The 23272-nt window shown below is 46.3% G+C and overlaps 1 protein-coding gene across 1 annotated transcript in view; it reads left to right on the top strand.

Moving 5' to 3' along the window:
* LOC134936106 (oocyte zinc finger protein XlCOF7.1-like) overlaps positions 1 to 18107 on the top strand; it is a 34720-nt gene extending 16613 nt beyond the window's left edge. Inside the window, exon 2 of the mRNA XM_063931020.1 lies at positions 16129 to 18107. Coding sequence (XP_063787090.1) covers positions 16307 to 17779 — 1473 coding nt within the window. The 5' untranslated portion in view covers positions 16129 to 16306 and the 3' untranslated portion in view covers positions 17780 to 18107. The remainder of the gene's footprint in view (positions 1 to 16128) is intronic.
* The last annotated feature ends 5165 nt before the right edge of the window (positions 18108 to 23272 follow it).

The raw sequence follows: 23272 nt of genomic DNA on the forward strand, positions 1-23272 counted from the left end.
AAAGTGTTTCCTAAGTCTGTGATGTATTTTTGGCTGGCAACTAAATCTTTTCTAGGGTCAGGGAATTCAGACACTATGGTCCTTAATTCCATTCGGGAAAATGGGCTGTACATGGCAATGTTCCTTATGGGTGTGGCTCCTGACACATCTGTTTTCCCATTGGGAACTGCTATTACCCTAACAGGAGTAATTCTAACAACCTCATTCTGTGTAGATTCTACAGCTTGTGGTGAAATTGTTTCAGTATAATGCATGGTGCCGTACTTACCAGTCGATACGACCTCACCTATCCCTCCGCTAGGGGCCTTTACTAATCTCGTGGGTGTTGCTGTGCCTACTGTGGTCTCTGCTATGGTGGCTGCTAGAGAGAGCGCTGAAATCGTTGTCGCTTCGTCCTCTTGATCACACTCCTGAGGAAAGTTCAAAACAGGGTACAACTTGCACGGGTTAATACTTGCATGGGTTAATGGGTTAACATTATCATTAACATTTACACAGTTACTAAGTTATTGTGCATTACACCTTAGTGCGTCCTTCTCCGCAATCAACTTCTCTCCTGCTATATATGGTGGCGGCGGGGCCGTGGCAATCAGTTTTCTGTTAGAGCCAGATCCTGCCGCCTGAGCCAAACCTCTCTGTATCTCACCTTCCTGTTGCCACAACTGTAAATAATCATAATGCTGAACTCGTCTCTTTGTTGATTTTATGAGACATATCCTCCTCCTTAAATTTTGTAACACCTCTGGGCTGAAGCTACCTATTCTTGGGAATTTCTCCCGGTCTTGTACCGTCATTCTCTCCCATTCATCACATAAAACCTCTGTGTGACTTCCATATTTCTCACACATGATATACCTGGCCGATCCTACTGGACGGTTTACAGGATCAACCCGAACCGAGGTTGATCGCCCCCTACCTGAACAACTGGCCCCCATAACTCTGCAGGCGTTGCTTGCTCTACCTCTGATCTCTATATCAAGGTCTTCAGCGAACCCTTACAGAAAACCAGATTGTTCACAATAGGCTGACGGTGGCGGTTTACCGAGTACCCCACTCACTCGCCCACGCCGACCAATGCGACCTGATCACACCGATATGGTGCTGGCGCACTCGACCCAAGGCACCTATAAAAACCTTTGTTTACTGGAACATGCGAGGGTTATCCGCAGAACACTTACTCTTTCCAGTAAAGGTGAGGTTGTCGGATAGTTCCTGAGTGACCAGCGAACTTCCCTTCTTGAAAAATAAAAAATTACACAAATCACGTCAGAATGTACAAATAGCGTTTGTGACCCCTTTACTCTAATGGTACTAGGTCAGATTACTAACTACTGTACACAATTACGTGCGGTACAGTCGTTCGGCACACAAGCAACTAAACTTATGTACGGAAAGACTAATGGAATCGAAACTTACGACTGCGAATTCCTTCAGCCAGAGCTTGTACGGCCTATATGGGTCTTGCACCAACCCTTCTTTTGGTGTTGTGCCTCTGAACTGTATAGCGGACTTCCCTGTTTACTGTACCTGGACCTGCTAGTCTACTATGACCTCCTGGTCTTGTTCTGTACGACCTCCTGGTCTGACCTCCTGGTCTTGTTCTATACTGGTCCGCTATACTCTAATGCTCAAATATTATGTTTAACCAAGGATGCCTCCCTAGCCACCGTGCACGTCACTTACACGTATGTCCCTCACGAGTACTCGACTTTTCTTTTTGGTTCAACCTCTAAGTTATATAAACTTATGTAATACAAAAACACTCACTCATCACATGTACACTTTTGCTTCTATTTCTTATTTCTGCGCAGAAATTTTCCTTTAGCCCAGCTGTGTTACCAATTAGGAGCAGGATCTGTTAATTTAAATTTCGGATTTCCAAAAATAGACTTGCGTTATTTATCGCCTGTGGCGCTATTTACCGCTTTGCGTTACTTATCGCGTTGCGTTAAAAATCAACTTATCGTGACTTGAGCTACGTGGGCGTAACCGGACGCTCCGTTGCGTAATGTACGCTGCGTGCGTCTGCCTTTGGATTGCGTACACAAGTCTTTTGTTAGGGACACGTGTACGCAAAGCAAAGATCCACCGTAACACAATTTATATTTTTATCAATGTAGATGATCCCTGGTCATCTACCACACACCACACTGACTTCGCCCTATCTCCCAGGCAAAACTGTGTGTTTGTCTACACTTTAACTATTACTTTAACTTTAACTCTGAAATAACAGCAAATCTCTTTTAGCACTTTTATCAACTATAAAACTGGCAGACAGGAGAGTGATATACGAAAATGAAAAGGAAATGCAGATATATATGTTTGCGTGCGTGTGTACGCAAGACAGAAAAATAAACAGTTTTAAAAGACACTAGCGTTTTGTTCTTACCTCCGGTTCCCGGATTCCTTCAGCACTCTTTTATCTAAGTGAAGCAGACGCTTATCCCGTCAGCACTACGAGACAACCTCCCGCCCTTTGCTGAGGGATAATGTCTGCTGATTTACCTAGTGCAGATATGTGAAGGACAGGACGAGCCGCCAATTGATAAAGCTGAATATTTATCGTATATATAACCCTTTATGAGGTCTAAGAACACTGTACGCTATCTACGTAAGAAGTACCGTAAGGGTACGCAAGTTGCGTATCGATCGCTTAGCCGTGATCGAGACGCTCAGGCGTCACGTTCACTCACGGCCAAGTGATCACAGGCAGGCACGCTATTGGCTGTTGACTATCGTAATGATTCGCTATAGCGTAGCGGCGCTCGGGACCACAAGGAGATCACCAGCGATGCAGACGCTCACAACGTTAAACCTTTATATCTATACCTTTAGCAATGAAATACACAGCAAACCTTAGTGTAGAGACAAAGTGTAAGTGCAACCTTGTGTAACCTGATTAACTACAAAGCTGCTTGAGCGTCACCGACGCGCAGGGAATACTTTACACTATAAAGAATACACAGATACCTGGGCTTAGGGTCCGAAACCTATTATATGTATTATGACTATTATACTTGCAAAAAGAATCACAGTACAAATGATACACTACAATATAACATAAACCAACTAACCAGATAACTACACAGGAAATACTATACAATACAATTAAGTCTAATCAAGGGAAAATACGAGAGAAAGAGAAGAGAGGGAGAGAGAGAAGTGGCTCACAGTAAGACAATATGATTACGGAGAGAACTTACGCACAAGGGGAAACGATCGCATGCGCCTCGATATCCAGCTCCCGATTATCGGCAATGAGAACCGTTGATGAGAGTGAAGTTGGATATGGTCGGCCTGCTATTTATGCCCCACACACAATACAATTCAATGGTCCCTACAATCTCATTGTTCATTGGACACAGGAATTCGGCTCTGCATTATAACAAAAGGTCATAGGTTGATTCATACAGGTGGGCTGTGACTGTTTCCAACTGTTCAGGTGGGTGGGATACTGGTTTTCCCGCCGCATGATTAAGTATGAACAAATAATAGTAAATGGACATAAACTTCTTATGTCCATAACTATTCGCACGAGCGATTAATCCGCTCCAAACCAACACCGGAATATTGCTATTTAAATACTCTTCCGATGGGTACCAAACACTGCTGTATGACCCCTGTTAGACCCTTCGTACTATACAAAGAGGAATCTCTCCGTTCAGGAACATGCTATGTTAACCAAACTTTCAGAATCTATCAAAGGGACCATGATCTATAAAATACATTATTAGTGAAAATATGTAACGATTGAGTCACACGCTACGACTACACAAACCTTACCATAAATACGCATACCGTGCACCAGCGGGTGCACGCAACAGCGGGTATGCGCCTTCACGGGAGAGCGCACGCATGCGCAGCGCGGACCAGTGTGAGGTGCAAATATGGCAGTGTGTATGGAGATATTTTTCTGACTTTGACACCAAGGACAAGGGTGTCTCTTCTGTGGTGGCTGCAGAATGCTCATCTACTAGAGGGCAGCAGATTCGGCATTCAGGACTGGGTCCTGGTGACCACGGATGCCAGCCTGAGAGGCTGGGGAGCTGTCACACAGGGAAGACATTTCCAAGGAGTGTGGTCAAGTCTGGAGATTTCTCTCCACATAAATATACTGGAGCTAAGGGCAATTTACAATGCTCTGAGCCTAGAAAGACCTCTGCTTCAAAGTCAACCGGTGCTGATCCAGTCGGACAACATCACGGCAGTCGCCCACGTAAACAGACAGGGCGGCACATGAAGCAGGAGGGCAATGGCAGCAAGGATTCTTCGCTGGGCGAAAAATCATGTGATAACACTGTCAGCGGTGTTCATTCCGGGAGTGGACAACTGGGAAGCAGACTTCCTCAGCAGGCACGACCTCCACCCGGGAGAGTGGGGACTTCATCTGGAAGTCTTCCACATGATTGTGAACCGTTGGGAGGGACCAAAGGTGGACATGATGGCGTCCCGTCTGAACAAAAAACTGGACAGGTATTGCGCCAGGTCAAGAGACCTTCAGGCAATAGCTGGGACGCTCTGGTAACACCGGGGGTGTACCAGTCGGTGTGTGTGTTCCCTCCTCTGCCTCTCATACCCAAGGTACTGAGAATTATAAGACGGAGAGGAGTAAGAACTATACTCGTGGCTCCGGATTGGCCAAGAGGGATTTGGTACCCGGAACTTCAAGAGATACTAAGAAGGGACTTGCTTCAGCAAGGATCATGTCTGTTCCAAGACTTACCGCGGCTGCGTTTGACGGCATGGCGGTTGAACGCCGGATCCTAAGGGAAAAAGGCATTCCGGAAGAGGTCATCCCTACCCTGGTCAGAACCAGGAAGGAGGTGACCACAACATTGTCACCGCATTTGGCGAAGATATGTTGCATGGTGTGAGGCCAGGAAGGCCCCACGGAGGAATTTCAACTCGGTCGATTCCTGCATTTCCTGCAAACAGGAGTGTCTATGGGCCTCAAAATTTGGGTCCATTAAGGTTCAAAGTTCGGCCCTGTCGATTTCCTTCCAGAAAGAATTGGCTTCAGTTCCTGAAGTCCAGAAGTTTGTCAAGGGAGTACTGCATATACAACCCCTTTTGTGCCTCCAGTGGCACTGTGGGATCTCAATGTAGTTTTGGGATTCCGCAAATCACATTGGTTTAAACCGCTTAAATCTGTGGATTTGAAATATCTCACATGGAAAGTGACCATGCTGTTGGCCCTGGCCTCGGCTAGGCGAGTGTCAGAATTGGCGGCTAGTGGATGCCGGGAACTCCGTAAGGACCATGGGGAATAGCGGCTCCGCAGGAGACTGGGCACAAAAAGAAAGCTTTAGGACTACCTGGTGTGCACTGGCTCCTCCCCCTATGACCCTCCTCCAAGCCTCAGTTAGATTTTTGTGCCCGACCGAGCAGGGTGCAATCTAGGGGGCTCTCCTGAGCTTCTTAGAAAAAAGTTAGTTTTAGGTTTTTTATTTTCAGTGAGACCTGCTGGCAACAGGCTCACTGCATCGAGGGACTAAGGGGAGAAGAAGCGTACCTGCCTGCTTGCAGCCAGCTTGGGCTTCTTAGGCTACTGGACACCATTAACTCCAGAGGGATCGAACACAGGCCCAGCCTCGGAGTCCGGTCCCAGAGCCGCGCCGACGGCCCCCTTACAGAGCCAGAAGCAAGAAGAGGTCCGGAAAATCGGCGGCAGAAGACATCAGTCTTCATCAAGGTAGCGCACAGCACTGCAGCTGTGCGCCATTGCTCCTCATGCACACCTCACACTGCGGTCACTGATGGGTGCAGGGCGCTGGGGGGGGGGGCGCCCTGAGCAGCAATATTAACACCTTGACTGGCAAAAATACATCACATATAACCCCCAGGGCTATATGGATGTACATTAACCCCTGCCAGATTCTCATAAAAAGCGGGAGAAAAGTCCGCCGGAAAGGAGGCGGAGCTATTCTCCTCAGCACACTGGCGCCATTTTCCCTCACAGCTCCGCTGGAAGGACGTCTCCCTGACTCTCCCCTGCAGTCCTGCACTACAGAAAAGGGTAAAAAAGAGAGGGGGGCGGGCACTAATTAGGCGCAGTATTACAGAAAACAGCAGCTATCAGGGAATACACTCTATATAGTGATATCCCTGTGTATATATAGCGCTCTGGTGTGTGCTGGCATACTCTCCCTCTGTCTCCCCAAAGGGCTAGTGGGGTCCTGTCCTCTTTCAGAGCATTCCCGGTGTGTGTGCTGTGTGTCGGTACGGCTGTGTCGACATGTATGAAGAGGAAAATGATGTGGAGGCGGAGCAATTGCCTGTAGTGGAGATGTCACCCCCTAGGGGGTCGACACCTGAGTGGATGGGCTTATGGAAGGAATTACGTGAAAGTGTCAGCTCTTTACATAAGAAGTTTGATGACATGGGACAGCCGGCTTCTCAGCTTGTGCCTGTCCAGGCGTCTCAAAGGCCATCAGGGGCACTAAAACGCCCGCTACCTCAGATGGCAGATACAGACGTCGTCACGGATACTGACTCCAGTGTCGACGACGAGGAGACAAATGTAACTTCCAGTAGGGCCACACGTTACATGATTGAGGCAATGAAAAATGTTTTACACATTTCTGATAATACCACAGGTACCACTAAAAAGGGTATTATGTTTGGTGAGAAAAAACTACCTGTAGTTTTTCCTGCATCTGAGGAATTAAATGAAGTGTGTGATGAAGCGTGGGTTTCTCCTGATAAAAAAATAAATAATTCCTAGGAAATTGTTGGCAATGTACCCTTTCCCGCCAGAGGATAGGCACGGTGGGAAACACCCCCTAAGGTGGATAAAGCGCTCACACGCTTGTCAAAACAGGTGGCACTACCGTCTCCGGATACGGCCGCCCTCAAGGATCCTGCTGATAGAAAGCAGGAGACTATCCTGAAGTGTATATACACACACACTGGTGTTATACTGCGACCAGCAATCGCCTCAGCCTGGATGTGCAGTGCTGGGGTGGCTTGGTCAGACTCCCTGACAGACAATATTGATACCCTGGATAGGGACAGTATATTACTGACGGTAGAGCATTTAAAAGATGCATTTTTATACATGTGTGATGCACAGAGGGATATTTGCCGACTGGCATCACGAGTAAGTGCTATGTCCATTTCCGCCAGAAGGGGGTTATGGACTCGGCAGTGGTCAGGTGATGCCGATTCTAAAAGGCATATGGAAGTATTTATGGAAGTATTGCCTTATAAAGGGGAGGAGTTGTTTGGGGTAGGTCTGTCGGACCTGGTTTCCAAGGCAACGGCTGGGAAATCCACGTTTTTACCCCAGGTCGTCTCTCAGCAAAAGAAGACCTCGTATTATCATGCGCAGTCCTTTCGGCCCCATAAGGGCAAGCGGGCAAAAGGCTCCTCCTTTCTGCCCCGTGGCAGAGGGAGAGGAAAAAGGCTGCAACAAACAGCCAGTTCCCAGGAACAGAAGTCCTCCCCCGCTTCTGCTAAGTCCTCAGCATGACGCTGGGGCTCTACAGGCGGATTCAGGGACGCTGGGGGCCCGTCTCAAGAATTTCAGCGCACAGTGGGCTCGCTCACAAGTAGATCCCTGGATCCTTCAGGTAGTATCTCGGGGGTACAAATTGGAGTTCGAGACGTCTCCCCCTCGCCGTTTCCTAAAGTCTGCCTTACCGACGACTCCTTCTGACAGGGAGGCGGTCTTAGAAGCTATTCACAAGCTGTATTCCCAGCAGTTGATAATCAAGGTACCCCTCCTGCAACAAGGAAAGGGGTATTATTCCACAATGTTTGTGGTACCGAAGCCGGACGGCTCGGTGAGACCCATTTTAAATCTAAAGTCATTGAACACTTACATAAAGAAGTTCAAATTCAAGATGGAGTCACTCAGAGCGGTTATCTCGAGCCTGGAGGAAGGGGATTATATGGTGTCACTGGACATCAAGGATGCTTACCTGCATGTCCCAATTTACCCTTCTCACCAAGGGTACCTTAGGTAGGTTTGTGGTACAGAACTGCCACTATCCGTTCCAAACGCTGCCGTTTGGATTGTCCACGGCACAGCGGGTCTTTACCAAGGTAATGGCCGAGATGATGATACTCCTTCGAAGGAAGGGAGTTTTAATTATCCTGTACTTGGACGATCTCCTGATAAGGGCGAGATCCAGGGAACAGTTGGTAGTCGGGGTAGCACTATCTCAGGAAGTGTTACGACAGCACGGTTGGATTCTCAATATTCCAAAATCGCAGCTGATCCCGACGACGCGTCTTCTGTTCCTAGGGATGATTCTGGACACAGTCCAGAAAAAGGTATTTCTCCCGGAGGAGAAGGCCAGGGAGTTATCCGATCTAGTCAGAAACCTCCTAAAACCAGGCCAAGTATCAGTGCATCAATGCACGAGGGTCCTGGGAAAAATGGTGGCTTCTTACGAAGCAATTCCATTCAGCAGATTCCACGCAAGAACTTTCCAGTGGGACCTGCTGGACAAATGGTCCGAATCGCATCTTCAGATGCATCAGAGGATAACCCTGTCTCCAAGGACAAGGGTGTCTCTCCTGTGGTGGTTGCAGAGTGCTCATCTTCATCTGCAAACAGGAGTGTCTATGGGCCTCAAATTGGGATCCATTAAGGTTCAGATTTCGGCCCTGTCGATTTTCTTCCAGAAAGAACTGGCTTCAGTTCCTGAAGTTCAGACATTTGTCAAGGGGGTGCTGCATATACAGCCTCCTTTTGTGCCTCCAGTGGCACCTTGGGATCTCAATGTAGTTTTAGGGTTCCTAAAATCACATTGGTTTGAACCACTTAAATCCGTGGATTTGAAATATCTCACGTGGAAAGTGGTCATGCTGTTGGCCCTGGCTTCGGCCAGGCGCATGTCAGAATTAGCGGCTTTATCCTGTAAAAGCCCTTATCTGATTTTCCATTCGGACAGGGCGGAATTGAGGACTCGTCCTCAGTTTCTCCCTAAGGTGGTGTCAGCGTTTCACCTGAACCAGCCTATTGTGGTGCCTGTGGCTACTAGGGACTTGGAGGACTCCAAGTTGCTAGACGTTGTCAGGGCCCTGAAAATTTATATTTCCAGGACGGCTGGAGTCAGGAAATCTGACTCGCTGTTTATCCTGTACGCACCCAACAAGTTGGGTGCTCCCGCTTCTAAGCAGACTATTGCTCGCTGGATTTGTAGTACAATTCAGCTTGCGCATTCTGTGGCAGGACTGCCACATCCAAAATCTGTAAAAGCCCACTCCACAAGGAAAGTGGGCTCATCTTGGGCGGCTGCCCGAGGGGTCTCGGCTCTACAACTTTGCCGAGCTGCAACTTGGTCAGGGTCAAATACCTTTGTAAAATTTTACAAATTTGACACTCTGGCTGAGGAGGACCTTGAGTTTTCTCATTCGGTGCTGCAGAGTCCTCCGCACTCTCCCGCCCGTTTGGGAGCTTTGGTATAATCCCCATGGTCCTTACGGAGTCCCCAGCATCCACTAGGACGTCAGAGAAAATAAGAATTTACTCACCGGTAATTCTATTTCTCGTAGTCCGTAGTGGATGCTGGGCGCCCATCCCAAGTGCGGATTGTCTGCAATACTTGTACATAGTTATTGTTAACTAATCGGGTTATTGTTGTGAGCCATCTATTCAGAGGCTCCTCTGTTATCATGGTGTTAACTGGGTTTCATATCACAAGTTGTACGGTGTGATTGGTGTGGCTGGTATGAGTCTTACCCGGGATTCAAAATCCTTCCTTATTGTGTCAGCTCTTCCGGGCACAGTATCCTAACTGAGGCTTGGAGGAGGGTCATAGGGGGAGGAGCCAGTGCACACCAGGTAGTCCTAAAGCTTTCTATTTGTGCCCAGTCTCCTGCAGAGCCGCTATTTCCCATGGTCCTTACGGAGTTCCCAGCATCCACTACGGACTACGAGAAATAGAATTACCGGTGAGTAAATTCTTATTTTTTAGAAATCAAATATTTAAATTCTATGATTTATTTTTAGGTGGTTCTTAAGTCTTTGCTGATAGAACCAACTGTGCATCTTCCTCTATGAATACACAGTCTAGGAATATTTTCTTACCCTGGTTTGATAGGATGACACTTAAAGCTATGATCATGAAGTGATTTTTTTTTTGTTCAATTATTTAGACTATGCTTAGAGCTTGAAAGCCTGAAAAGGCTGGGATCTACCACTCAGTGTGGAAGACATACATTAACTGGTGTGAATACAGCGGAGTCTCTGAGCCCCAAATCAGCATGGCTTTGATGAGGGGCTTAGTCATCCATTAAGTGTCAAATCACAGCCCATTTTATCCCCTTTCACTGGAATCTGGCCTCCATTTTGGAGTTCCAGACCTTTATTCAGGGGTTTGTTCATATGCAGCCACGTTATGTTTCCCCTGTCCCCCTTTAAGACTTAAATTTGGACTCTTCAGTTGATTTAGTTTCTCTGTTTCATTTAAATCAGGAACTTATCCTGCTGGCTTCTCAGCATTCCAGTTCTTCTAGTTCTGCGAGCACATTTCATCTCCTGCATGTGATACACCCCTTAGCAATCTATATTGATCAGACTGCTTAGCAAGGCAGCGAGCTGGTCTTCCCTGCACACGTTTATGACATTTTACAGATTCTCAATACCTTTTGTGTCTTGGGATGCCCGTTTTGGGTGTTGGGTGTTGCTCATGGTAATTCCAAAAGCATTCACACCCTTTATAAGCTCGCTGTGGGAAATCCTAGCGTATGCAGTTGCCCCCTGAATGGAGGTAGAGAAATCAGTATATTTGTGTAAGCAGTTGCCCCTCTGATTGGATGTAGGGCTTTTGTGTAATGACTGTTACAACTGTTTCTCGTAGTCCATCTGGGTAATCTGCCTTCCCTCCCTTATAATATACTGTTGTTGTCTTGTTTCTGGTTTCTGTTTTTATAGTTTGAATGTGATGTCTCCATTAGGGCTTTGTTAGTGAAAAAAATGTTGTCCTACTTGATGTAGGAGGGGTATATAGGGGAGAGAGCATCAATTCATTTTAAGTAAATTATTTCTTCAAGTGCCCAACGCTATGCCCAGTGTAAGCCATGTCCCCCAGTTGGACAATGAGAAACAGATTGTACATAATTCAGATTTTCTTTATGTCATGAACACAAGCACCAAACCTACCCGTGTCTCTTACATAGACATCTATGTGCTCTTATATATACTGGTTGCTCAGGTTACAGATCCTGGAATGCTGCTGTTTCCTCTACACGCTGCTCAGAATGATTGTAGTGTGTCACATTATCCCCATTTCCATGACTTGTGCAGAGAAAGTGGCAGCATCCTGGTGCATCAGCTGACGGGAGGTATGGCCAGATTTGTAGCATATATCACCTATCTATGCTTTTTACAGAAGGTCAGAATATCATTATATAGATTTCTCTTACATCCTAGAGGATGCTGGGGACTCCGTAAGGACCATGGGGGTATAGACTGGCTCCGCAGGAGACATGGACACCTAAAAGAACTTTCTAGTATGGTGTGCACTGGCTCCTCCCTCTATGCCCCTCCTCCTCCAGTTAGATGTTGTGCCCAGAGGACATAGGGTGCATTACAGGAGCTCTCCTGAGTTTTCTGTAAAAATAATTTTGTTAGGTTTTTTATTTTCAGGGAGCTCTGCTGGCAACGGACTCCCTGCATCGTGGGACTGAGAGGAGAGAAGCAGACCCACTTCTTAAGAGTTAAGGGCTCTGCTTCTTAGGCTACTGGACACCATTAGCTCCAGAGGGAGTCGGAACACAGGTCTCACCCTGGGGTTCGTCCCTGAGCCGCGCCGCCATCTTCCTCACAGATGCCGGAAAAAAGAAGCCGGGTGAGTATGACAGATCATAAGAAGACGTCAGGCGGCAGAAGACTTCAGATCTTCATGAGGTAAGCGCGCAGCAGGTAGCTGCGCGCCATTCTCCCACATTTACACACACGCATGGCACTGATGGGTGCAGGGCGTGGGGGGGGGGGGCGCTCTGGGCAGCAATAAACCTCGTTTTTAGGCAAGAAGCATGTAGTTAGGCTGTGGGGCAGTAAAGTACGAATCCCCGCCATTTTAAAAAAAATCTTGAGCGGGACCGAAGCCTGCCGCACAAGGGGGCAGAGCTTGATCCCTCAACACTAACCAGTGCCATTTTCTCCACAGAGGCTGCAGAGAACGCTGGCTCCCCGGACTCTCCCCTGCTGAGCATCAGAGGGCTGAAAATAAGAGTGGGGGGGCACGTATTTAAAGCACAGTGAGTGGGGAATTCTGTATACATTTATATGTAAAAGCGCTATCTGGGTTTTTTTCCCTTGGTCAGTTGGCACTGGTGGGTGCTGGCATACTCTCTTTCTGTCTCTCCAAAGGGCCTTCTTTGGGGAATTGTCCCCTTATAGTTATATCCCAGTGTGTGTGGGGTGCCGGTACGTGTGTCGGCATGTCTGAAACGGAAGGCTTATCCAAAGAGGATAGCCTTTCTTGGCATGATACTGGACACGGAACAAAAGAAAGTTTTCCTCCCGTTTGGAAAAAGTCCAGGACCTCCAGAACATGGTCCGAGAACTACTGAAGCCGAAAAGAGTGTCGGATCATCAATGCACTCGGGTTTGGGGAAAATGGTGGCAACTTACGAGGCCATTCCCTTCGGCAGGTTCCATGCAAGGACGTTCAATGGGATCTTCTGGACAAATGGTCTGGGTCCCATCTACAATTACATCAAAAAATAACACTGTCCCCCAGGGCCAGAGTGTCTCTTCTATGGTGGCTGCAAAGTGCTCACCTTCTAGAGGGTCGCAGGTTCGGCATTCAGGACTGGATCCTGGTAACCATGGACGCGATCCCCCGAGGATGGGGAGCAGTCACCTAAGGAAGAAATTTTCAGGGACTATGGTCAGACAAGGAGTCCTGTCTACACATCAACGTGTTGGAGCTAAGGGCCATATACAACGGCCTTCGACAAGCGGAGATTCTTCTTCGCAACCTACCGGTTCTGTTTCAATCAGACAATGTCACAGCAGTAGCTCATGTGAACCGCCAAGGTGGGACAAGAAGCAGAGTCGCGATGGCAGAAGCCACCAGGATTCTTCGCTGGGCGGAAAATCACGTAAGCGCTCTGTCAGCTGTCTTCATTCCGGGAGTGGACAACTGGGAAGCAGACTTCCTCAGCAGACACGATCTACATACAGGAGAGTGGAAACTTCATCAAGAAGTCTTTGCAGAGATAACGGATCCCTGGGGAGTTCCTCAAATAGACATGATGGCGTCACGCCTCAACTAGAAGCTTCGGAGGTAGGTCCCGGGACCCTCAGGCAATAGCAGTAGACGCTCTGGTAACACCATGGGTATTCCAGTCAGTCTACGTGTTTCCTCCTCTTCCTCTCATCACAAAAGTGTTGAGGATCATAAATCGAAAAAGAGTACAAACAATATTCATTGTTCCAGACTGGCCTCAAAGGGCCTGGTACTCAGATCTTCAGGAGATGCTCACAGAAGATCCATTGCCTCTTCCTCTAAGGGAAGACCTGTTACAGCAGGGGCCCTGCATGTTCCAAGACTTACCGCGGTTACGTTTGATGGCATGGCGGTTGAACGCCGGATCCTAGCGGAGAAGGGTATTCCGGAGGAGGTCATACCTACTCTAATAAAGGCTAGGAAGGAGGTGACGGTAAAACATTATCACCGTATCTGGCAGAAATATGTCTCTTGGTGTGAAACCAAGAATGCTCCTATGGAAGATTTCCATCTGGGTCGTTTTCTCCACTTCCTACAGACAGGAGTGGATATGGGCCTAAAGTTAGGCTCTGTTAAAGTACAGATTTTGGCCTTGTCAATATTCTTTCAGAAGGAATTGGCTTCTCTCCCAGAAGTCCAGATGTTTGTAAAAGGAGTACTACACATCCAGCCTCCTTTTGTGCCCCCGGTTGCACCATGGGACTTGAACGTGGTGTTGCAGTTCCTTAAATCACACTGGTTTGAACCCCTTAAAACGGTGGAGTTGAAATTTCTCACCGCGAAGGTGGTCATGTTGTTAGCCTTGGCATCTGCGAGGCGTGTGTCAGAATTGGCGGCCTTGTCTTACAAGAGCCCTTACTTGATTTTTCACATAGATAGACTCGTCCTCAATTTTTACCCAAGGTGGTGTCTTCATTTCATATGAACCAACCTATTGTGGTGCCTGTGGCTACGAGTGACTTGGAGGATTCCATGTCCCTGGATGTAGTCAGGGCCTTAAAAATGTATGTAGCCAGGATGGCTAGGATTAGGAAAACAGATGCATTGTTTGTCCTGTATGCTGCCAACAAGATTGGCGCGCCTGCTTCGGAGCAGACTATTGCTCGCTGGATCTGTAGCACGATTCAGCAGGCTTATGTTACAGCTGGATTGCCGTTACCGCATTCAGTAAAGGCCCATTCCACTAGGAAGGTGGGCTCTTCTTGGGCGGCTCGGCATTACAGCTTTGCCGAGCAGCAACTTGGTCGGGGTCAAACACTTTTGCTAAATTCTACAAGTTTGATACCCTGGCTGATGAGGACCTAGCATTTGCTCAGTCGGTGCTGCAGAGTCATCTGCACTCTCCCGCCCGATTGGGAGCTTTGGTATAAACCCCATGGTCCTTACGGAGTCCCCAGCATCCTCTAGGATGTAAGAGAAAATACGATTTTACACCTACCGGTAAATCTTTTTCTCCTAGTCCGTAGAGGATGCTGGCCGCCCGTCCCAGTGCAGAAAATCTGCAAGTCTTGTATATATTTATTGCTTACATAAGGGCTATGTTACAGTTAGAATCGGTATTGGACCGGTACTGTTGTTTTTTCATACTGTTAACTGGTTATGTGTATTCCAGGTTATATGGTATGATTGGTGTGGGCTAGTATGAATCTTTCCCTTAGATTAACAAAATCCTTTCCTCGTGTTGTCCATCTCCTCTGGGCACAGTTCTCTAACTGAGGTCTGGAGGAGGGGCATAGAGGGAGGAGCCAGTGCACACCATACTAGAAAGTTCTTGTAGGTGCCCATGTCTCCTGCGGAGCCCGTCTATACCCCCATGGTCCTTACGGAGTCCCCAGCATCCTCTACGGACTAGGAGAAAAAGATTTACCGGTAGGTTTAAAATATTGTTTTTTTATTAAATCCTTTCTCCACACCTCTCCTCCATTACCCACTGTCCGCTCACTCCTGTGCATCTCTGACACTGCGGGGAGGGATTAGAGTTCTTATCAAGGGGGGTATCCAATTAGCCTTGATAACACGATCTGCGATTGCAGCTAATGTTATCACACCTATCTCCCAAAAAATCAGGTTATCGCAGCCTGCGCGCTCCCATTTATCACACCTATACTATTCCAAAATGGCAATAACAGGAATATAATTCTAGCTGGAAAATGCTGAGATTGGAGAAAGTGGGGAATTCTGCCTGTACCCCCAAAAAATTCAAAATAATATAGGAAAACCTTGTAGAAGTCTATTAGTGGCCATGATAAAAGTATTTACTGTCATTAAATTGGGTTACATTTCTGTTTCTTATAAAATGCAGAACATTATATAAAGCAATTTTTTTCAGCAAAATTAGTGCTCTCATTAAATTTGGGGTACATAAAAATGGGTATAAGTATATATTTGGGTAATTTTAGGGGACTAAAAAAAGTGGAAACGGACCGCTTACTCCCATCTGCAAGCCTAAAAACACTTGTCCTACTCATTAAACACCCCAATATACCAGTCTCATACCTTGTACCCCAATTTCCATCACTTTGCATTTTTAGCTTTAATTAGGGATTTTGTACTACTTACCACCAGCTCAGAGATGGTGAAGAGAAACCACGATAAACCCTATGGAGACTTATCAATAATAACTTATCACCACTAACAGGATACCAAATTATTGCATTTGTGATAAGTTATCGATATAATGTGGCTAATTGGACACTTCCTGTAATTTCATTCCAATTTGATGACATCATTTTATTATAATTTGATTTGTTCTATATATGTTGTATCTGTGGCAGGAGGAATGTGGTCTCTGTACTTCACTTCTGACTGGAAATCGGAGCCCAGAAATTAGGCAACATACATACTGACACATCATGTTCCTTATACAATATAACACTACATCTGATTACAATGGTGATCTTCAGGATATTAAATAAAAAAAATGTTTGTTTTTTTACAGATAACTTAAGGAGCTGGAGTCCCACTAAGAGTAGAAGACAAGGCTGCGGAAAGAGACGACGTGGAAAGGCTCCTTGTTTCCTGATCTAGCCAACTAAAGATATAATTTCTTCTTAAGCCTCTGGAGGGTTCAAGGAAACGATTTTCATTTTATGGATTGAAGTTTTTAACTTTTATACATGATGAGTCTCACAGGAGAGAAACCACATCTGTGTTCTGAGTGTGACAGAAGGTTTACATGTAAATCAAAGCTTCTCATACATCAGAGGAGTCACACAGGAGAGAAACCATTTACATGCCCTGAATGCAGCAAGTGTTTTTCCCGGAAGTCATGTCTTGTTATACATCAGAGGAGTCACACAGGAGAGAAACCATTTACATGTTCTGAATGTAGCAAGTGTTTTCCCCAGAAGTCACAGATTGTTATACATCAGAGGAGTCACACAGAAGAGAAACCACATCTGTGCTCTGAGTGTGACAGAAGCTTTACCTGTAAATCACATCTTATCAGACATCAGAGGAGTCACACAGGAGAGAAACCATTTATATGTTCTGAATGCAGCAAGTGTTTTTTCCGGAAGTCATGTCTTGTTATACATCAGAGGAGTCACACAGAAGAAAAACCATTTACATGTTCTGATTGCAGCAAGTGTTTTTCCCGGAAGTCCTCTCTTGTTATACATCAGAGGAGTCACACAGGAGAAAAACCATTTACATGTTCTGAATGCAGCAAGTGTTTTTTCCAGAAGTCAAATCTTGTTATGCATCAGAGAGTTCACACAGGAGAGAAACCATTTGAATGTTCTGAATGTAGGAAGTGTTTTTCCCATAAGTCAACTCTTGTTTTACATCAGAGGATTCACAGAGGAGAGAAATCATTTACATGTTCTGAATGTAGCAAGTGTTTTTCCCAAAAGTCATATCTTGTTATACATCTGAGGAGTCACACAGGAGAGAAACCATTTACATGTTCTGAGTGCAGCAAGTGTTTTTCCTATAAGTCATCTTTTGTTATACATCAGAGGAGTCACACAGGAGAAAAAACATTTACATGTTCTGAATGCAGCAAGTGTTTTTCCCGGAAGTCACTTCTTATTATTCATCAGAGGAGTCACGCAGGAGAAAAACCATTTATATGTTCTGAATGTAGGAAGTGTTTTTCCAAGAAGTCAGAGCTTGTTATGCATCAGAGCGTTCACACAGCAGAGAAACCATTTACATGTTCTGAATGTAGCAAGTGTTTTTCCTATAAGTCATCTCTTGTTATACATCAGAGGAGTCACACAGGAGAAAAAGCATTTACATGTTCTGAATGCAGCAAGTGTTTTTCCCAGAAGTCATATCTTGTTATACATCAGAGGAGTCACACAGGAGAAAAACCATTTACATGTTCTGAATGTAGGAAGAGTTTTTCCCGGAAGTCACTTCTTACTATACATCAGAGGACTCACACAGGAGAGAAACCATTTACATGTTCTGAATGTAGGAAGTGTTTTTCCCAGAAGTCAGACCTTGTTAAACATCAGAGGAGTCACACAGGAGAGAAACCATTTGAATGTTCTGAATGTAGCAAGTGTTTTTCTAGAAAGAAAACACTCAGTAATCACATGCAGAGTCACTCTGAGGTCCTGAATGCAGCTTGTGTATCATAGTAATGTAACTATATGAATTCAATGGAACCAATATTTATTTTCTGAATGTGACAAGTGTTTTATATAAATGACTCTTGATAAAGACAGGAGAGGTCATACAAGTAGACCTGGAGGTACTTTTCCCCTTGGGAAGGTCTCTGTGTTAGGAAATAGAGCTGCAGTATAACAATAGCCAATGACCGTGGGACTGCCATTACTGAGCTCTGTAATATACAGCTGTTCTGCTCATGCAGGTGCTGGGACTAGTAGAGAGTTCCAGCAGCTCCTCTCAGTACTGGGATTCCTTCTCTGATGCTGCTTTTAGATCGCAAATGCCGGATCCTACCCGGTAAGAGAAACGTGTCCTTACCGGGTGAGATCCGGCATTTGCGCTCCTCTGCTGGCTTTCCGACCCGGCATATACCGGGTCGGTTACCATAGCAATGGGGGGCGCAGCAGCAGCAGGGGTGGGGGTGGAGGCGGCGCTGGGAGATGAGCTCATCTCCTGCGCCGCCTCTCCCTATGCTGTGAATGGGAACCGTGTCGCATCGGCACGGCTCCCATTCACACCGCACCTGACCCGGTATTCAACCCGGTAATAACCCTTCTTTTTTACCGGGTTGAATTGCCGGGTCAGGCGACTCGCTAAATCTGCAAAGGACGTTTCACATCGCACACTGACCCGTTTCGACACGGCAATATGCCGTGTCGATACCGGGTTTTTAGTGCGATGTGAAAGGGGCATGACCAGCAGGGCTATGAGTACTGGGTATTTCTACAGGAACAATGTATGCTGCTCTGTTTCGGGTGTGGTTCGTTTTATCGACAGTGCCTAGGTCGACAATGTTTAGGTCGGCCACTATAGGTCGACAGTCACTAGGTCGACATGGATGGAAGGTCGACAGGGTTTCTAGGTCGACATGTGCTAGGTCGACAGGTCTAAAGGTCGACATGAGTAATAATATACACAATACTAACTTTGACATAGGGGGTCATTCAGACCTGAACGCGGCCGTGCATCTGTACACAGCGGCTGCATTTGGGTGGTCTGCGCACATGCACTGGCCGCAGTGCACATGTGTGACCCTTCTCGTGGCTGCATCTATGAAGGATGTGGCCACAAGATGATTGGGGATGGGGTGCGGTGGACCCATCGAGGGCATGCCGTGACTGTTTTCGGTGCGTGATGTCACATGCAGCAGCTCCATTTATAAAACATGGCGGCTGATCATCTGACTGCGCAGACAGGCTGCACTGCCAGGGGTCAACATTAGTTTGATGCGTCCACAATCTAATTGCAGATGCATCGGGCTGGCAGACCGTCACACATACTGGGCAGCCTTGTCCTGTGCTGGGCGGCCACCAGCATGTGAGGATATAGACGCAGATCTGGCTGCATATATCTCTGAATCAGGTCCATAGTACTCAGTGATGTAACGCAGACAGATCTGTCCTGTATGTAGACTGAAGGACCATGTACAAATAATGGGCCGGATGTAATGGGCTGCGAGACGGCCTGAGCTCCGACTGGTTTTGCATTGTAAACATTTGCTGCTTTAAAAAAAAAAGTTCGGCCCGATCTGAGCTCTGGCCATCTCCAAGCCATTACATCCGGCCTCATATCTGTAATAACCATACATGTTACTAGCAGTTGTCCCCATAACACTCATTGAATAAAATTATTTCATTAATATTTAATACTTTTGTACATTCCTCTTCTATATTTTAGAAGATAGACCCAGGAGAGATACTTAGGTGATCATGTAACAATGACTATCTGGCACCTCAAAGAATCAATTTATCATTTTCTCTTACGTCCTAGAAGATGCTGGGGTCCACATTAGTACCATGGGGAATAGATGGGTCCCTTGGGAGCCACGGGCACTTTAAGAGTTTAATAGTGTGGGCTGGCTCCTCCCTCTATGCCCCGCCTACCACACTCAGTTTAGAAAATGTTTCCGGTGGAGCCAGTCACAGCTAGGGGAGCTCCTAGGAGTTCTTTTTTTATTAAGAGTTAGGTACAGGCAGGCTGCTGGCAACAGCCTCCCTGCTTCGTGGGTCTTATGGGGGAGTAGGATCCAACCCTAGAGGTTAATGGCTCCTATTTCCGCTGACAGGACACTGAGCTCCTGACGGTGATGATCGCTAGCCCCCGAGGCAGCACTGCCGCCACCACCTAACAGAGCCAGAAGGTTAAGGGTGGTGAGTATGATGCCGGTGCTCTGATAAGCGGGTCACCGGTGAGAATGGTGGCACAAGGGTGGGAGTACAGCGGTGTAAGTCTGCGCTCCGGAGGGCTCAGAGGTACATGTGTGCGGTGCTGTGAGGGGAGCCCTGGACCAGCGCAATACCCTTTACGCTGGTCACTATTGCTATCAGGGACTCTGTACTGCTGCCAGCCACCATTACCTCAGGCCAGTATAATCTACAGGGGGCGGAGCTTATCCTCAGAGGGGGTTCCAGCACTCACCAGCACCATTTTCTCCCTGCAGGTCACAGTTCAAAGATGCTGACAGGGATCGCTGACCCTCAACATAACTCCAGCTATCCTGTGCGGTACCAGAGGGTTATAGAGGGGGGACAGTGTTTATTCACATTTTAGTACTGTGTAGTCTATTAAGGTTACTCAGTCAGCACCAGGCTTTTATTATATAACTTTGCTACCCTTGGCTATAATTGGACACTTTCCAATCATGGAGAATTTCTAAAAACAAGGACCTGATCCACATATACAGCTGGCAATGGACTTTCCTAAAGCTGATGCCATCTTATACACCTACTGTGGAACCGTTAACTATCTTGTGTTACACTGAATGCTATCTGGAGACTGTTCTAGCCGTAAAAAATAATACATGTCACAAAGGAGAGTGGATTAACAAAAGATCTCATCCAGGAAGATACTATGATTGCAAGTGTTAATCTCACTGGGTAATAGGAATCGATTCCTGTATTTTTAATGGTATAATAAATTGTTATATATATATATATATATATATATATATATATATATAAGCAAACCGTCTTTTTATTGTTACAGCCAGCGCTGGTACATTTTTTTTTTTATTATATAACTGCCTACTGGGGCACTGTGTGTGCTGGCTCCTTAACTCTGTGTCTCTCTGAAGGTACTTGGGGGAAACTGTGTCTGACATTTTCCTGTGTGTGTGTGTGTGTGTGTGTGTGTGTGTGTGTGTGTGTATTTATATATCTCACATTACCATGTCACTCTGTGTCTTGTGCTGCAGAGTGTGTATGTTCTCCAGAGGAGTCTATTCCATGTACTCAGGAATGCAATATACTGTCTCAGCCTTCTGAATCTGAACCCCAGTGGGTGGCTTCTATTAAGGGAATGATATCCCAGATTTCATCTAGAATAGCTCATAATGAGACTGAAACACAGGTCTTGAAAAAATCTGTAGAGGTTTTGTCATATTCTGCTCCCACTACCTCATCCAAATCCCTGGAATATGCCCAAAAAAGCGTGCTCTTGCCCAGATATTGCAGGTCAACACGGATACTAACTCTGATATGGGATATGGTGATGGGGATATACTGGGGGGGAGGCATCCCTTGCTAAGGGGGTGCAACTCATGATTGAGGTCATTAGGGACGTTTTACACATTACTGACAAGGTACCTGAGCAGGTTGAGCAGGCTTACTTTACAGATAATAAGAAAGCCTCCCTTACCTTCCCTGCGTCTAAGGAATTAAACTCATTGTTTGAAAAATCCTGGGAAAAACAGAGAAAAATTTCCAGATCCCAAAGAGGGTTCTTGTTGCTTTTCCTTTCCCTGAAGAGGACAGGAAAAAGTGGGAAAAACTTCCTATAGTAGAAGCTTCTGTATCTAGATTGTATAAAAAGGTGGTTTTACCTGTCTCTGGGTCTACCACTTTGAAAGAGCCAGCAGACCGCAAGATTGAGACTATGCTCAAATCAATATACACAGCTTCAGGCACACTATTGCATGTGCATGGATTTCTAAATCCATAGTAAAGTGGCCAGGCACATTACTAGAGGATTTAGATTCTATGGATAGAAATGACATTGAAATGTTTTTACGTCACATACAGGATTCTGCAGGTTTCATGGTGAAGGCCATGAAGGACCTGGGTCATCTGAATGCAAGGACATCTTCTATGGCTGTCTCGGGACACAGGGGACTCTGGCTGCGCCAATGGTCTGCGGATGTGGAATCCAAGAAAAGTGTGGAGAACCTACCCTTCACAGGTCAGGCTCTGTTTGGGGAAGCATTGGATGCGTGGATTTCCACTGCTACCATAGGTAAGTCAACCTATCTTCCTTCAACCACCCAGCTGACGAGAAAATCCTTTTCTACATCTACAATGCAATCCTTTTGGACCACAAAGGTTAAAAAGTCCAAAGCCCCTTACACTTTCTTCAGAGGTGGCCGGGGTAAATCCAGAAAACCTACACCAGCAGGTTCCCAGGAACAGAAATCTGGTTCTGCTACCTCCAAATCCTCAGCATGACGGTGGACCTCCCAGCCTGGAAATCGTGCAGGTGGGAGCACATCTAAGAAATTTCAGTCTGGGCATTCTCAGGCCTGGACACCTGGGTGCAAGATATTGTATCCCAGTGGTACAGACTGGAGTTTCAAGAACTCCCACCTCAGAGATTCTTCAAATCAGGCTTACCAGCTTTGCTGACAGAAAGAGCTATCCTACAGGAAGCCATTCAAAAATTACAAAGGACAAATGTCATTGTCCCTGTTCCACCTCATCTGGAAAATGGGTTACTATTTAAACCTATTTGTAGTGCTGAAACTGGACGGTTTGGTCAGACCAATATTAAACCTGAAATCTTTAAACCCTTATTTGAAGAATTCAAGTTCAAAATGGAATCTCAGAGCGGTGATCTCAGGTCTGGCGGAGGGGGAATTCATGGTATCCCTAGATATCAAGGATGCATACCTTCATGTTCCAATTTGGCCACCACACCAGACTTCTCTCAGATTTGCATTGTGGGACTGTCACTATCAGTTCCAGGCACTGCCATTTGGCCTCTCCACGGCACCGAGGGTGTTCACCAAGGTAACGGCAGAAATTATGCTACTCCACAAACAGGGAGTGAACATAATTCCATATCTGGACGATCTGCTGATAAAGGCATCTTCCAGGGAGAAGTTGTTGCAGAACATTGCTCTCACAACTCAACTATTCTTGGATCATGGATGGATCCTGAATCTACTATTGTCACATTTGGAGCCGACAAGGAGATTATCTTTCCTAGGGATGATCCTCGACACGGAAGTGCAGAGGGTGTTTCTACCAGTAGAGAAAGTGTTGGTGATACAATCAATGGTCCGGGACATCTTCAAGCCTGACTGGGTATCGGTTCATCAGTGCATTCGCCTTTTGGGGAAGATGGTTGCCTCCTACAAGGCTCTACAGTATGGAAGATTCCATGCAAGAATCTTCCAGCTGGATCTCCTGCAGAAGTGGTCAGGATCTCACCTGCACATGCACCAGAGGATACGTCTGTCACTAAAAGAA

The sequence above is a fragment of the Pseudophryne corroboree genome, chromosome 6, assembly GCF_028390025.1.
Source record: "Pseudophryne corroboree isolate aPseCor3 chromosome 6, aPseCor3.hap2, whole genome shotgun sequence".
Lineage (NCBI taxonomy): Eukaryota > Metazoa > Chordata > Amphibia > Anura > Myobatrachidae > Pseudophryne > Pseudophryne corroboree.